Here is a 15,766-nt window from a genome sequence, read left to right as displayed (position 1 = left end):
AAGATGGGATTGTTACCCACTGATCACTTCCTGTAAACTGAATGTCCAGAGAAAAATTGACCAAGTTTGTTGAGAAGTGATAAAATTACACAGGTTAAGTTACACTTCTACTAAAAGACAAAGGAGCAGGGTCCTGTCCAGAATGGCTAGCTGCTGAAGGAAATATCCTTTAATGAAATGGCAAGCTACAAATATAGTCAGGCATTAAGTTTGAAGTATTTTTAGGGTATTATAAACAAAACAAAACAAACAACAACAACAACAACAACAGAAGTAAATAAAGGTAAATCTTTCTGTTTTCTTGAAAAAGCCTACTATTCTTGGTGATGGTCTCAGTTCTGCTGCCATAGAAACTCTGTTCAAGTCAAGAGCCCCTTGCTGAGAACTATAGAGCTGTAGTATATTACATTTTCCCAAGTGAATAAAATAATGAATTTCTGTGAAAGGCACCAAGGTACAGGTTTCTGAAGAGTCCTGTTCACTCTTATCCTACTGACATCTCTGGTATCTTCTGCTAGCTCATCTCAGGAGTAAGGTATACTAAACTGGGGCTTGTTTGCCTCTTAGGGTGGTGTTTATCCAGCAGGGCAAGTTGACACCTAAAAAAATTAGTACTGATGGGATCAGACAGCAACCCAGAAGGACACACCAGGAATAAAAGAGATTTTGCTGCATTACTTTCAACCATGTTGCCCATGCTTTTAAGTGGACAGTCCGCACTATTCATTCCAGCAAGTGAAACACAACCTGCTGCAGCCGCATGATCTCTGGTTACCAAGCTGCAGAAGAATTATTTTGGGGTGACCTGGTTGTGTCTGGCAGGGGAGAGTAAGCAGTAAACCTTGTGCTGGAAGAAGTAGCATGAGGAGACGCAGTGGACTGTTATGTGCTTCAGCAGATATGTAGTTTTGACATCTCGCTTAGGAAATTAAGTCCTCTGATCCTGCAGACTAGTTGTTTATTGAAACCCTGTTGAAAATGGAGTGATTATCAGTGTGGTTAAATGCCTCCAGAGTTGGCACCTTTGATGATAGGGGCATATCTTTCTCATGAGTTGTAAGATGAATGTTGTGGTGCCCTGTGGTGCTGCAGTAATGACAAGGCTAACAATAGGGATATGTTGGAAGTTGCATCATCATTTTATAAGGTGCAGGACAAGAAAATGAGGCTGGAGGAGCCAACTGATATATCAGCTCTCATCTCTGATATACAACTGGCCTCTCAGTTCTGAGCCCTTATTAACTGCCTTTAAATATAGATCAGAGAGCATTGCTTCTTTTAAACCAGAGAGCTTCGTGTGTACAGTGCACTCGGAAGGACCAAGGTGTTGTCAGTGTATGATGTTTTCTCTCACAGCTCTAAGCCTCTCTTTTTGCAAATAAAATTGTTCAGGTCATTTAGTTTTGCAGCTTTGCATTTTGTAAATAACGTGGGGGGGGGGGCGGGGGGGGAGTTGTTATGATGGCAGCCACAAGGCCGGGATCTCTGCAGAAGCAGCCTGGCCCTGCCTTGGTGCAAGCCAGCAGAGGCCTCGGCCCTCCATTTCCAGGCCTTTTTCAAGTCAGACATCAAGTAACGTCAGGAAGAGGATGTTTTCTGTGTGGCACAGCAAGCTATTAAACCTCATCCCGAGGACGTGGAAGTGGGTGGGCTGCATTTTCTCTCGTGTTTTACCAAAGGCAGACATTGACATCGTGCTTCAGGAGCCGTGCAGCCCTGGGCCACTGCGCGCTGTGTGGCTCACGCGTGGGAGGCCACTGCAAGGAGGATGAACTGATTCATTCCCTGAGGTCTGTTTATGCTTTCGGCTTTTTTCTCAGGCTGAAAAAAATGGGTGTCACTCGCCCGCGACATCTGCAGCTTCACCGCAGCTGCGTGCTTTCATTTTCTCACTCCACAATTCCTGGAAATCTCTGCTTTCCCCAAGCATAGCTGGTCCATATGCACGACAGCTGAGCTATCCACAGGATTTAAGAGTCCCTGATTACTCCTCAAACGATGGACTAGAACAACTTCATCATTGCTGCCTATTCCAGAAAGGCCACATGCCTGTTTTTATATGCACACTAAGAATATCACATTATCAATTTGCTTATAACTTGCATGTTTATTGGTCACTAAATAAAGTACTGTGGGCTTCAACTGTTTAGCACCTTTCAAATCCCTCCAGAGTTGCCCAAAACTAGGGACACGTATTTTCCCAGAAAACTAAGTCTGAAAGAGCTCAGAGCCCTGTTACACTGACCCCAGAATCTCTGGCAAACACCCCAAGCAGGGATCTAATGTAAGGCTGCTGATAGAAACTTAATTGTAACAGCGTGTTTGCAGGAACATGAGACGCCAAGCAATTGTTTTCTATTGTTCTTTCCTTGGTTACGCATTTATTTTAAGTCTCTCATCATTTATTTGGAATTCAGAACGGTGTCATTACAGTTAGCTAAGAACAGTTGTTTGTAGTACTAGGTGTACAAAACCAGTTGCGCAGTTTGGTCCAGAACTTTACAAAATATAGCACCTAAATTTCACAGGAGAAAACAAATGGCTAGGAGAGGTCAGTTATGGAAAATAAAAAGTTTTTTTGTTTGTTTGTTTGTTTGTTTGTTTGAAGATACTTTAGAAAAAGGCACAAATAGAACAAATATAATTTCTCTATCTGAACAATGCCTACCAAGAAGAAAAAGTAGACTTTCTTTACCTCTATGGAAGTTTTTGGTGTAGTTCTGCCCTTACCAGATTTCTCCTGCAATTTGAAAGGCTGCTGTGGGATTAGAAATCATATTGAAAATGTCTCTTACCAACAATGCAATAGGAGATTATTAAAATGGAAAAAGAGTAATGCAAATCTTGAACCCGAGCATGCTTGAACATCAAGCACACCCAACACACTTGATGCTTATCATTTTTAAGCACTGATTTTGTGGGGATGTCTTCTATGTGAAAATTAAAGCAAGTAACTTTTTTCAGATTTTGACTTCATGGAGAACTGAGCTCATGGGTTTTCCTCTAGTTTGTTGTAACTTCTTAGATAATTCTGCATTCTTGTTGTTTACAGTGGGATTAATTCTGATCAAGTTCTGCAAGGAATTGCATTTAAGGAAAAAGAGATTCTCACCAGGAGGCTGAGTTACACCATTCATCCATTGAAAAGGAATATTTTACTTGTGTTTTAAATTAAAAATCAATAGAAGATGTTTCCTCAGCAATTTAACATTTATAGAAGTATTTCTATTGTTTTTAGAATGGGAAAACAAAACAAAACTTGTTTACAGTGCGTGAATCTAAAAACAAATTTGACTGGAGTATAAGAACATTTTATGACGGCTGCTAATCCTTACGAGGACCTCAGCTTAGAAGAGTTGTCATTCACTGTATAATGAAAGAGCTGAAACCAGTGGTTACAACTGGACTGGTAAACTAACATTTTTCCTATTTTTGTTTTCTTTTACCTTCCAGGTATATGACAGGCCACAAAAACATTCTGCTCTGCACTATGATCCAGGCCTCCAACAAGACTTCACCAGTGACACCTTAAAATCGAAGCACCAGCAGAAAAGTAGCAACCAGCACCATCTTGACTGGTCAGCAAGCTCTGATACTGGATCCACTTCTCAAAGTTGTTTCATCAACACAGAACCCAGTCGAGAAGCAGTCAGTGCCACCAAGGTCACCACTCCAGAGCCAGGAGTTTCCTTCAGCAAATCCCAAGCAAAGAAGTCCTGTGCCAGCAGCACATGGGGGCAGCTGTCAGCCAGCAGCAAAGAGCTTGCCATCTGCAGTGCAGTCCCATCACCCAACAACATTAGTGCAGCTGCCCAGCCAAGCAGCGCTACTGAATGCAACGGGCTGTTGACTCTTAGTGATCAAGAGGGAAATGTGCAGCTGGAGGCCCCCGATCAGCCTGCTGGGAGTACAAAGAAGAAGTCCAGCAAAAAAGACTTGATAAATCAAACCATCCAAACTGCAGACATTGAATGGGTGAAGAGTGCTCAAAAAGTATTTGATAGCAAATCCCATGACAGCATGGAAGGAAAAAAGGAGTCTTACTCGATGGACACTGTGTTGGACGTGTCACCCTCGAAGCAGAATCCCACTTCTGCTAGCAGTTGTGAAAGTGACACCAGTCATGTACGAATTACTATCCCAATAAAGTCTCCGACAACAGATTCATCTGGCCACAAAAGGAAAAAAAGGCAATCTACAAAATCTTCTATGGAGAAAACTATCCAGGAGAAAAGCCTGCCTTCTGCACTTGCTATGAGCAGTGAAGTAGCAAACAGGACTAGCTCTCAGTCAGAGGGGAGTAAAAAAGATCTTCGAGCCACAAAGCCAGGGAAAGTGATTGAAAATGAGTCCCCCTTAGTAGCTATTGACAGCAGTGTGCTTACTGACAAAGCTTCCCCCAACAGCGCCACCCGACTTAGAAAACCTGTAGCTGTGACACCCACTCTCCTATCCACCGATCTTCCCACAGCTAGCAAATTATCTGAGGTCCAGCACCCCAAACTTGCAGCTAAGCGGCGATGGACCTGCAGCAAACCTAAATCTCTCCTTCGGGAGACCTCCATGACAGCATCGGAGAAGCTGATGGTGGAGCCTCCTTCAGCCTATCCCATCACACCTTCCAGCCCTCTGTATACCAATACAGACAGTCTTACTGTGATCACACCTGTCAAGAAAAAAAGAGGACGACCAAAGAAACAGCCTTTGCTCACTGTTGAAACCATTCATGAGGGAACCTCTACCAGCCCAGTGAGTCCAATCAATCGTGAGTTTCCAGGAACAAAGAAAAGGAAGAGGAGACGTAATCTGGCCAAATTGGCCCAGTTGGTCCCAGGAGAGGACAAGTCCATCAGTGAACTCAAGTTTCATAAAAAGGTTGGGAAGCTTGGGGTCTTGGATAAGAAGACTATCAAGACTATTAACAAGATGAAGACCCTCAAGAGGAAGAATATTCTCAATCAGATCTTGTCCTCCTGCTCCAGCAGCATAGCTCTGAAAGCGAAAGTCCAGCCACCATCTAGTGCTGGGCCAACAACCATTGATGCCAGGCTAGGGAAGCAGATCAATGTCAGCAAGAGGGGGACTATCTATATTGGTAAAAAACGGGGCAGAAAGCCAAGAGCAGAGCTGCAGCCTCAGCCAGAAGAACCTAAGACAGCCATCAAGCACTCAAGGCCTGTTTCCAGCCAGCCAGAAAACCCAGCAGTGCCTTCCAACCTGCAGTCACTTGTGGCATCGTCACCAGCAGCTATTCATCCGCTTTCAACACAGTTAGTGGGGACTAATGGCAACCTTAGCCCTGCAAGTACTGAAACAAATTTTTCAGAGTTAAAAACTATGCCAAATCTTCAACCTATCAGTGCTCTTCCTACAAAAACCCAGAAAGGAATGCACAGTGGAACTTGGAAGCTGTCTCCACCCAGGTTAATGGCTAATTCACCTTCCCACCTCTGTGAAATAGGTTCTCTGAAAGAAGTCACTCTGTCGCCAGTGAGTGAGTCTCACAGTGAGGAAACCATACCAAGCGACAGCGGGATAGGTACAGACAACAACAGCACTTCTGACCAAGCCGAGAAAAGCTCAGAATCCCGCCGGAGATACTCCTTTGATTTCTGCAGCCTGGACAATCCAGAGGCTATCCCATCTGACACCAGCACAAAGAACAGGCATGGTCACCGGCAGAAACATCTCATTGTGGATAACTTTCTCTCTCATGAGAGCATTAAAAAGCCAAAGCACAAGAGGAAAAGGAAAAGCCTGCAGAACAGAGATGACCTCCAGTTTCTGGCAGACCTTGAGGAACTCATCAATAAGTTTCAAGTGTTCAGGATTTCCCATCGAAGTTACACATTTTATCATGAAAATCCATATCCCAGCATCTTCAGGATTAATTTTGATCACTACTATCCTGTGCCATATATCCAGTATGACCCATTGCTCTATCTTCGCAGGACCTCTGATATGAAGTCTAAGAAGAAGCGTGGTAGACCTGCCAAAACCAATGACACCATGACAAAGGTGCCTTTTTTACAAGGGTTCGGTTACCCTATTCCCAGTGGGAGTTACTATGCACCCTATGGAATGCCTTACACATCAATGCCTATGATGAATCTTGGTTACTATGGTCAGTATCCAGCTCCTTTGTACCTGTCTCACACGCTCGGAGCGGCTTCCCCATTTATGAGACCTACCGTGCCCCCACCCCAATTCCATGCAAGCTCTCATATGAAGATGTCCACCACTGCCAAGCATAAAACAAAACATGGAGTGCACCTACAAACACCTGTGGGAATGGGCCTTGGAGACATGCAGTCCTCTTTGGCTCCTCCAAAGGTCGGAGGAACAAGCCTTTCAAGTGGCCGACTTCACAAAAGGAAACACAAACATAAGCACAAGCATAAGGATGAGCGGATACTGGGGACACATGAAGATCTGAGTGGTCTCTTTGCTAGCAAGTCCACTGGCTTCTCCAGCCATGCAATCAATGAAAGGCTAAGTGGCTCAGATAAAGATCTCTCCTTGCTCAATGAGAAAAGCAAGCATAAGGAGAAGCAGAAGCACCAGCATTGTGAAACTGGGCACAAAGGCTCAAAGAGTAACTTCGAAGTGGATACGCTGTCTACGTTATCACTTTCTGATGCCCAGCAGTGGACGCAGAGTAAAGATAAAAGTGACTCAAGCAATGATCCCATTGACTCTTGCACAAAAAGATACTCTGGTAATACTGAGAGTAATGCAAGATCAGAGTCCCTGGACATGTTTGGTGAAATGAATTCCTCGAGTGAGAAGCGGGAAAACGATGCAAGTGGGAATAAAAGAAGAAGCTTTGAAGGGTTTGGAACTTACAGGGAAAAGGACATTCAGCCCTTCAGGACAAATAGGAAGGACAGAAGTACTTATGATTCTTCAGCCTCTTCAGGTAAGCTCCATTTTATTCCATTTTAGCTTTCTGCATTTAAAATTAAATTTAAATTTGAATAATTTAAAACTTGTGTTTTCCAACAACTATGTTTGAGTCACTAACTTCTTTGGCTTTTTGTCATCTAATCCTGTTTTGGTAACATGTTAAGCTGAAACCTTTAGAAGTATTTGAATTGTTATACTTTTATTTATTTATTTATTTATTTAATATATAAATATTTTTATTTATTTATTTATAAACATAAATTTATATGAATTTATATTTTTATACAAATATATATAAATATATGCCTTTGTGCATTTATCTTTGCTTGGAACAAAAGTTCTTCAAAAATCTAGCCATTGCGTTCTGCAACAGCAGCAATTGCAAAGTCTATTGGAAAACTAGGCAGCCCTCTTTCTGGAATCTGATGTCTCAAGGTCTTGGTCATTGCCCAGCCTTTGGAAGTACAGCCATAGTACTGAGCAGTCTTCCCTCTGGCCCACAAAGTGTACAAAATCAATTTGTTGATGGGCTGGGCAAGTTGTAGGGGAAGCTGTGGGTCAGTGTCCCATACCTGGTGTGGTGTACTGGTGGTCCAGAGGGACCCATCACAGCAATGGCAGTGCTGAATATATGGAGACCCTGGGTACAATCCTTGCGTAAATCTGTCACTTCCAGTTGGCAGGTGTGGTGTAAGGTAATTATCCTGAGCATCAAGTGGCTGTGGGAGGGACTGGTGTCATCGAAACAATAAACCCTAGCCAATTGACTCTGAAGAGTTTGAGGATGCATGACTTGGAAATACAAGCTGAGTATATAGGAAGGGAGGAAGCTCTTTTGGATGCTAAGGACATCTGTTCCTCTCCCACAGAGTTGGGGGAAAGGAATCTGAATCTTGTCTGAAAGACTGAATTGTACTTTACAATAGGGAGCTGCATTTGTGATGACACAGAGGCAGGTGTTTCACTGCAATATAAATGAATTTAGCTTGGGAGCAAGCCCAGAGCTCCTGCACCATCAGATATTTATCACAAAGCAGATTTCACACTTGGTTCTGGAAAAGGGTGAGCTTTACTGAACCAACCAACAATGGACGGGATTCTGATGTGCTAAAAAAGAGCTTCAAAGAGACATAATTCATAGCCTCCAAAAAGAAAAGAAAATCAGCAGAGAACATAGAGGGAACAGGGAATTTGTATAACCTGCCAATGTGAGGCTCTTAAGTTTTTTATTGACTTGTAGCTGATTGAGATCCAAGGTCTGCTCATACTTAAGCCACCTAGACATTTCTATTTCCTTCACTGAGACCATGGTCTGTGCTATTATAATCAAAAGCAGTCTAAAATGACAGCTTATCCTATGGAAACATTTCCATTCACAATATCACATTATATCAGAGCAGTTGTGACACCCAGAAAATAGACACTTGGAAACATAGGAAAGAGACTGAATTCAGTCTCTGGCTACATCAGGGTTGCTACATGCCTGTCAAATAACAAAATTCTTCTCCAGCAAGCAATGTGGTGGCTATTACAGTAAAGATGTTGTGTCCCACCAAACAAGGGTTAAAAATCTTCAGATATTTTTTACAGGGCTGTTTTGCTTTTGTCCACTAAAAGTTACTGATTTCCCAGTCTGATAACAGTTGGATGTGTAGCCTCTATCCCTTCAGAGAAGAAGATGTTTGCCGAGCCTGTTTTCCCAATTTAACATATTTCACTTAGGCACAGCAGATTGTCAAGAAAAAATTCTTAGCACTGCTGAACCCAAACAAGTTTCCAAATTAGGGGCATAATCCCCACCAGGCTGATTTGGAAATAGAATTTGTTAAGAAAAAGTCTATTTCCTGTCATTTTCCTTCTGTTTATTGTCCATGACAATAAAAACATAAAATGGAGTGGTAGAAATTGCAATAGGAGCTTCATCAGATTTGCTGCTCAAACTCGTAAAGCTGGTTCTCATTTAAACCAGAATTATTATTATTTTTATTTTTTTTTTTTTGTTCTTCATGATTACAACTGCACACTATTCCCCATGACCTAATCCATCAAGTCACAGATTATGAACTGGTTTCTTCATTGTCAAGCTATTATTTAGATGGAAAAATCATCAGCAGTTAACTAAGCAGAGCCAGCTAACCAGAGCCATACCTTGCACTACAAGGGAAAATACTAAAACTAAACAACTCTGCCAAGAAAGGCCTGGAGCCAGGACTGCTCATTAAATCCTAGGAACATCTGTCTGCTTATGACTGTCTAAGATCTCCGTGCAGCTTTTTTCTCTCTGCCTTTGACCTTCACTGGGATTCCCAACAGAGGTCCATACTTCAGTCTAGCCATAGCTATTAACTGGTTTCCACTGAGGAGGGATTAAACTTTTCCATGATAACCTTGGCCTTCTTTCTCCTAATTCACCTTGCATATCCCTGAGGTAGCTAAACAGTGATTGTCTAATCATAAAAATAAAAGGTAAAAGGGAGGGTGAGGGGGATGGGGAAGTGCCCTATGAGAACACAGCTCTGTCCCAGGAGGCAATTCCATATCCTGATTGTTCCTGCCATCCCGTATTTGTCATCTTTCACAATTGGTCTCACAATATAAAAGTAATATATAACAGAAATAAAAGGAGACATCCTGAATACTCAGGTGAAAGCTGGAAATAAATTTATATAATCATTTCAGTGTTTATCTTTACTGCATGGGCATTTTGGCATGCTCAGGAATGCCATTTGCAACTTCATGGTGTGTTGCTGGAGATGACATATGGAGCAAAAGCCACCCACCCTGCGTAGAGATATCTGTGATAAGAGTGATGAGAGGACCATTTATTGCTCTTCAGCATTTAGGCTTTGCAGTTAGCTTTGCTGTAGTGTGCTGGTGAAGGTACTGTTGTATTGTTGCTATTTTTATCATTATTACCTGTGTTATAACAGCACTTAGCCAGTTCTGAAAAGTTCAGTGTTCCTGATGCTATGCATTGGCAATTCATATGGTAACAAACAGCCCTGCTATATAACCCTAATGCCTGCATATGATTTTGTGATCTAGAAAGGTTAGGAAAAGCCATTACACTTGCTTTCTGGAGGAGCTGGAAATCTCTGCAAAAGGTCCCATGCAGGGAGTGCCATCAGCCACCTCGCTTGGCTGCAGGAAGCTTGTTCCATTCCCTGCATGGCACCAGCATGGACATTCTCTGGAGGGGACCTTGTGAGCTCTCGCTCATTTGGCACATCTTGGGACCTCCTGCAGTTAAAAGTGCAGAGTAAATGTAGGTGGCTGTTCTCCACATGCACTGCCTGTTTCTCTACCATTGCTCTGGAGATCCTTTCCATAAACACTGGGTAATAACTCTTCCCCTTACTTCCCATCCTCTCCATGTGACCTGTTTCTTCCTACTGCTTTTTCTCGCTATTTTTTTTTTCTCAAGATTCCTTGTACTCACCCAACCTTCCTGTATTTAAACAGACTGGTTAATGGTACCAAAATGAACACTACTTGCTTGTTTGTCTGCAGCAGATGACTACTTGGTGGCATTGCTCAGGCCTGTAGGCAAGGATGCTGCAGGTGCTTCAGACCCTGCCCTGCTACAGTCTGTACTGTCACTCAAGCACCAAGCACCTCCTAAAGAGATCTTTCCAGCTGTGTTGTGCAATAAGCCTTGGAGTTGACTCTCTCCCTCTGCTCTGCACAGCCACAGGTGCACCTCATGCATTTACAACATGCTCTGATGTCCCTCTGGCACTGCGTGACCTGAGGCACTGTGCACAGCTGGATGCACACCTTTCATCTGCTCGCCAGTTGATGCTAAAGCCCCAGGTGAGGGACCAAGGGAGAGGCCACAGATTGGTGACACAGCTGGGCTGGGGAGACTGAGAGCAGAGCTGTGTTTGAAAGAGGTCCTCATGGCAAACTCCTCAGCTTCCTGGCATGTCAGCCTTCTTCTCTTTCATATGTGGTACTGAAGAAGAGGCTTGAATTGCTGATGAGCAGTCTTAAAATGCTGTAACTTGTGCCTTGGAAAAGAGTAGGAATTGTCGGCCTTCTGGGCTGCAAGCCCACACTGCTGGCATCTTGCACTTGTTGAACCTCATTAAGTTCACGTGGTCCCAATTCTCAACCTTGCCCAGGTCCCTCTGGATGGCATCCCTTCCTTCTGTTGTATCACTGCTCCACTTGGCTTGGTGTCATCTGCAAATTTACTGAGGGTGCACTCGATCCCACTGTTTGTGTCATTGATAAAGATACACAAGCAAAGGGTGTCTTGCATGTTAGGCATCATGGCTGAAAGATCAGCTAAGAAGTACATGGGTTTCATTGCATATAGCACAGACAACATGCACAGTAAATTTACAAGAATATAAAGTTAATCCTACTCAGCTATTAGGAAGGTAGTAACCATCAGTCTCTGAATGCTGGATAGTTAGCATGGCAAGCATGCTTTACAAATTAATCTTTAACTTCCCTACAAGTTCCCCACCCACTCCACCCTTGAGGTCCAGCAGTGAATGAATTTCTTCTGACTTGACCTTTTCTTCTCAGCTAGGCTATATGGTGTTGGCTTAAGGCTGAATGAAATTCACCAGCAAGTAGCGTTTGGCCCTAAGACTTGAGGGAAGAGGGGCTGTGCCACTTGTATGTATGCACATACCAAACCACATTCAGTAAAAGCACAACTCTACGCTGCAATTACTTGAAGTTGGTTTTAATGTCTTTGTCTTGAAAATGTCCTTATTCCTGTTAAAAAGCCTTAAGTTGGTTGATTAAACCTTCCAAAGAAAGAGTAGGAGGAGCGCTGAAAGAGGGGGGAAGTGACAATCAAGTGGATGAACAGCATTCATCTGATGTCAGTACTAACATACTTACAAGTAACCACACGCTGCTGAGGAGTGCCATTTATCCAGATGAGATTTCTTCCCTGACAAAACTCTGCTCCACAGCTCAGTTTTCTGCTGGAATGGGCTATTTCCATGCAGCACAGAATAAATCTCTGGTCATCCTCTCTCAGAAGTCAAACGTGTTATTGTGATTTAAAACAGGACTTGCTATGAGCAAACATGGTGAAATATTGGCAAAGCCACCACAAGGGTTTTCTTGTTGTTTAAGAAACAGCATATGAACTTCTAGATCATTATTACGGAGTTTTAATCACACTGCTTTCTTTCTTCTTCTGAATGTATAGGGAAGACCAAGACAAATAAGAGTATTCAACTGTCTTAGTAATAACTTTACTTATTTTTTTGTATATTATTTTCCTTGAATATTTTTATAGATCCAGAATTACAGGGTAGGTTCATTATTCTGTAGTGAATATATTATTTCAGGAATAGTGGAAATGGGTCCAACACTATGTTGATGAAAGTTTTCTCATTTGGCCATCCCAGAGACATGCTATGAATGTCTATCCTGACCGAGTCTTGTATGCTCATGGATGCACCTTTACATACTGGGGCAAATGGGGAGAAAGGACAATTAGGGGAATTAACAAATTTAATTAAATATCAGTTCAAACACATGCATAAAGTCACTTCCTTTCTTCAGTAGCAAGATTTGACTCAGTGGCATCTAGGTGGCACGTGGCAGTGTGTGCACAGATGCAGAGGTGAGCTGATGAGTGGAATGGGGTTTGGAGACCCATTTTATGTACCATAGTTTTCTCACATGACTCCGGATAATATCTAAACAGGATTAAACCCCAGTGTCTGGCTTGGAAAGGGGGATAAAAGCAGTATCCTGATGCAGAGAGCTATGGTGAGTACTTGAAGTGGATGGGAGAAGAGCCAGGCGCGAACTTCACTTGCCAGGAATGTGTGGCGCATTCATCACCCTTACTCTTCCCAGCTCGGTTTCTGCCATGGTTTCCTCTAACACCCCAGGCTCCTACACAGCTTCAGGCAACTGCAGCAGTTTTCCAGACCCAGTGCCAGTGGGGGATTGTTCCCTCCTCCTGTGTTGGGTGGGGAGGGACAGGCCCTGTACAGTTATAGGGTGAGTGTTTATACCATCTGGCCCATAAATCCCAGCATCGAGCTTTACAAAATCCCATTATTTGTAAATACAATTACATTCATAAAAACATCTGTTTGGGCCCCTGGATGCTTGAGTGTGCAACCCAAACTACTGAAATGACCTCTGAAAGTGCTGTCCAGCCCCCCTTGGAGAAATGTCCTTCTTGTTGTTTTCCGCCAGTCATGGGGAGAGGAGGCCTGTTGCTTCATCCTGCCCATGGCAGTTCCTAGAGGAATGGGCTGCTGAGGGAAGACAAGAATGATGGGGAAAACAAGTCAAAGCTTTCCTTGAAAGTGCTTTGACCAAGGCATTTGAAATACAGTGGGTTTTGCTGTTGTTGTTGTTTAACACTGCCGCTTGCTTACTGTGCTGCTTCCAATGTTTGCACTGACCATGGAGAGAAGAAACAAGAGGGAAGCTGGAGAGGGAGAGGGAGCTGGAGTATTTACCACCCAACCAATCTTTTATTTCCTTTCTTAATGATTGTATGTTTATTGCGCTGCCTGAGGCTCGGTACAAAGTCTTTTGGACCAGCGATGAATTAATCAAATTAAATGCTGTGACCCCTTTGCTTTCTGGGAGTGTTACAAGCCTCCCAGCACCCTGCCTAATTTCTGCCTCTAACTTTGCTCTCTGTCCAACAGTCAAACAGTTCTTCCTTTGCAACTTGGCTGCTCCCAGCTATTTATCTTCACTCTTTCTGGCCAATGCCAGAATGTCTTGTTTGAAGTTTTTATTTAGACCACTGCTGGTTTATGGAATTGTGCAGATTCCACGTTGGGTGTGCAGCAGATTCACGTCAGACACAATTGGCTTCTGCTGGGCTCTTGGCTTTAAAAGGCAATAAAGAATCAAGGCCTAATTCTCTTCTCATCCTCACATAAATCAAATGTCTCTCCATTGAAGTCTGTGAAGTTGAGTTCAACCCCAAAGTTTCTGTTGTAGCAAAATGAGGCTGTGGGGCTGGGAAGTGTCCCATTGGTGGCCAAAGTCCATGCAGCTGGGCTCTACCTGTACTGTGCCATGGAAAATCCTGCAACCAGCCTCAGTTTGGCATCTGTAGAGAAAATTTCATTAGCCCAGAGGGAGAGGACAGGCTAGGATTTTGACAGTGGGTACTTGTTTAAGTTACAGCCTTAAGAAGCATTAGAAGAAAAAGTATGTGTTTTAGCTCTAGACTATACCTGCTATAAAAGCATATTATTTCTCACTTGAAGGCACTGATAATCTAAGTACAAAGCAAGAGGTCTGTTCAGATCCATGGAGGAAGTAAAACAAAGCAATTGCTGTATCTTCACTATTAACCTGCCTGTCACTGTGATACAAATCTAGGTATAGGAAGAGCTGAGCTCAAGAGATCTGCTCTGACTTGGATCCTCCTGTACTTGGGGTGACCTACATCCCATCCAGCCCAACTGCAAGCATGAGAGCTGGGGTCTGTGACCTCCCGAGCATGCTCTGGGGAGGCTTTTCTGTTCCCACCACCCACCAAGAGTTTATATTCACCTATCACAGCAAAAGAAAGCTGAAAGAGAATTATCCCAGTTGTCTTCACTTACCGGATTGTAGCAATGATGCCAAACACGAAAAGAGCAAGAAGTCCTTGTTTTAAGGTTTGACTGACTATGAAAGAGGTCAGAGTAATTCTCCTATAGATCAAGGGCTGAGGGAAAGGGAAGGAAGGAAAGCGTTGACCATGGAGGAGGTTTTAGAATGCAAGGATTCATAATAAGGCCCATTTATGATCTGTCACAGAAGGCACGCAGCTGGGCAGAAAAACACAGGGGCTTTTGTAGCAGCACTGAGCCTGATCAAACTTTTGCAAAGGGTGGCACTGGATTAAGGAGGCTTTAGGAGTTTGTGCAATGCAGAGTTAACTGTCAGGCAAGAGCAGGACTGGATGGCTCGGAGGGATTTGCTAATGAGCTATCAAGCCGTGGGTCACTGGTTGAAATTTAATCTGCAAGAACAGTGACAGAAAATCAAATAAAAGTGTTGACGTCAGAGTGATGCTGCAGCAGCAGTGAAAGTGTTGCTGGTGCCTCCTGCAGCACACACAGACAGCTTAAATGAACCAGGAGCAAACTGTGAAGAACTCGCCTGGCTGATCCCAATGGCAAGATACAGCACAGCCAAGGTTTATTCTACGAGTAACTCGCAGTGAGGATGCTTGTGAATGACATCAGCATATCTGATCACAGACTGAGACCCAAATCCGGTGTTATACACCACTAAAAACAGTTGTGGATGCTCTAGGTAGGCTTTGCCCAGTGGTATCTCAGTAGGTGAATCAGCAGAATGCAACTGAGGAGGGGAGCAGCCTCCCATGGTGGAGGATTTTAGCATTAGGTCCCATGCTGGGGCCAGCAGTGGTGGAAAAGCTTTCCCACTCCTGGGCTGCCTGGCCTGTCTCTCGGGTTAGGGACCAAAGGGATGAGGGCAGTACAAGGGCAGTACAAGAGCAGTAGATGCCGTCAGCATTGGTAGCAGCAAGGCACGTAGGGCTCGGCACACTGGGGAAGTCAGGCTTGTGTTTCTCACTCCAGAGTAAGGAGACTTTACTCACCCATGCCATCAACTGAGAAGCACCTGTGGCTTTTGAATTAACTCTTCCTCTGCCTGAAGGATCACCCTAGCTTCAACCCCACTGATGTGCTTTTTGTCCTGTTCACTGATTTTCAGGAGCTCAATACCTCAGGTATTTTTTAGGACCACTCGTGATCCTTCCCCTGAGGGTACTAGGTCTTTGCAGAGGGCACAAGTTGCCATTTCAGCATGGTATCTTTGGCCTTTCATGCTTCCAGTTTAGGCAGGGAAGGGAGCAACAGTCAATGTTCTTTTCTGTGCCAACTCCTAT

The 15,766-nt window shown here is 43.6% G+C and overlaps 1 protein-coding gene across 4 annotated transcripts in view; it reads left to right on the top strand.

The window, feature by feature from the left end:
• SETBP1 (SET binding protein 1) overlaps nt 1-15,766 on the top strand; it is a 269,874-nt gene that overhangs the window by 187,663 nt on the left and 66,445 nt on the right. For all 4 annotated transcript variants that reach the window (XM_084503657.1, XM_084503655.1, XM_084503656.1 and 1 more), the window contains one exon: nt 3,454-6,919. In XM_084503657.1, coding sequence (XP_084359783.1) covers nt 3,454-6,919 — 3,466 coding nt within the window. The remainder of the gene's footprint in view (nt 1-3,453; nt 6,920-15,766) is intronic.

The sequence above is a fragment of the Aythya ferina genome (assembly GCF_964211825.1).
Source record: "Aythya ferina genome assembly, chromosome: Z".
In the NCBI taxonomy this organism is placed as follows: Eukaryota; Metazoa; Chordata; class Aves; order Anseriformes; family Anatidae; genus Aythya; species Aythya ferina.
Note: the sequence above shows the minus strand (reverse complement) of the source record. Positions and strands in the feature narration are given on the sequence as shown.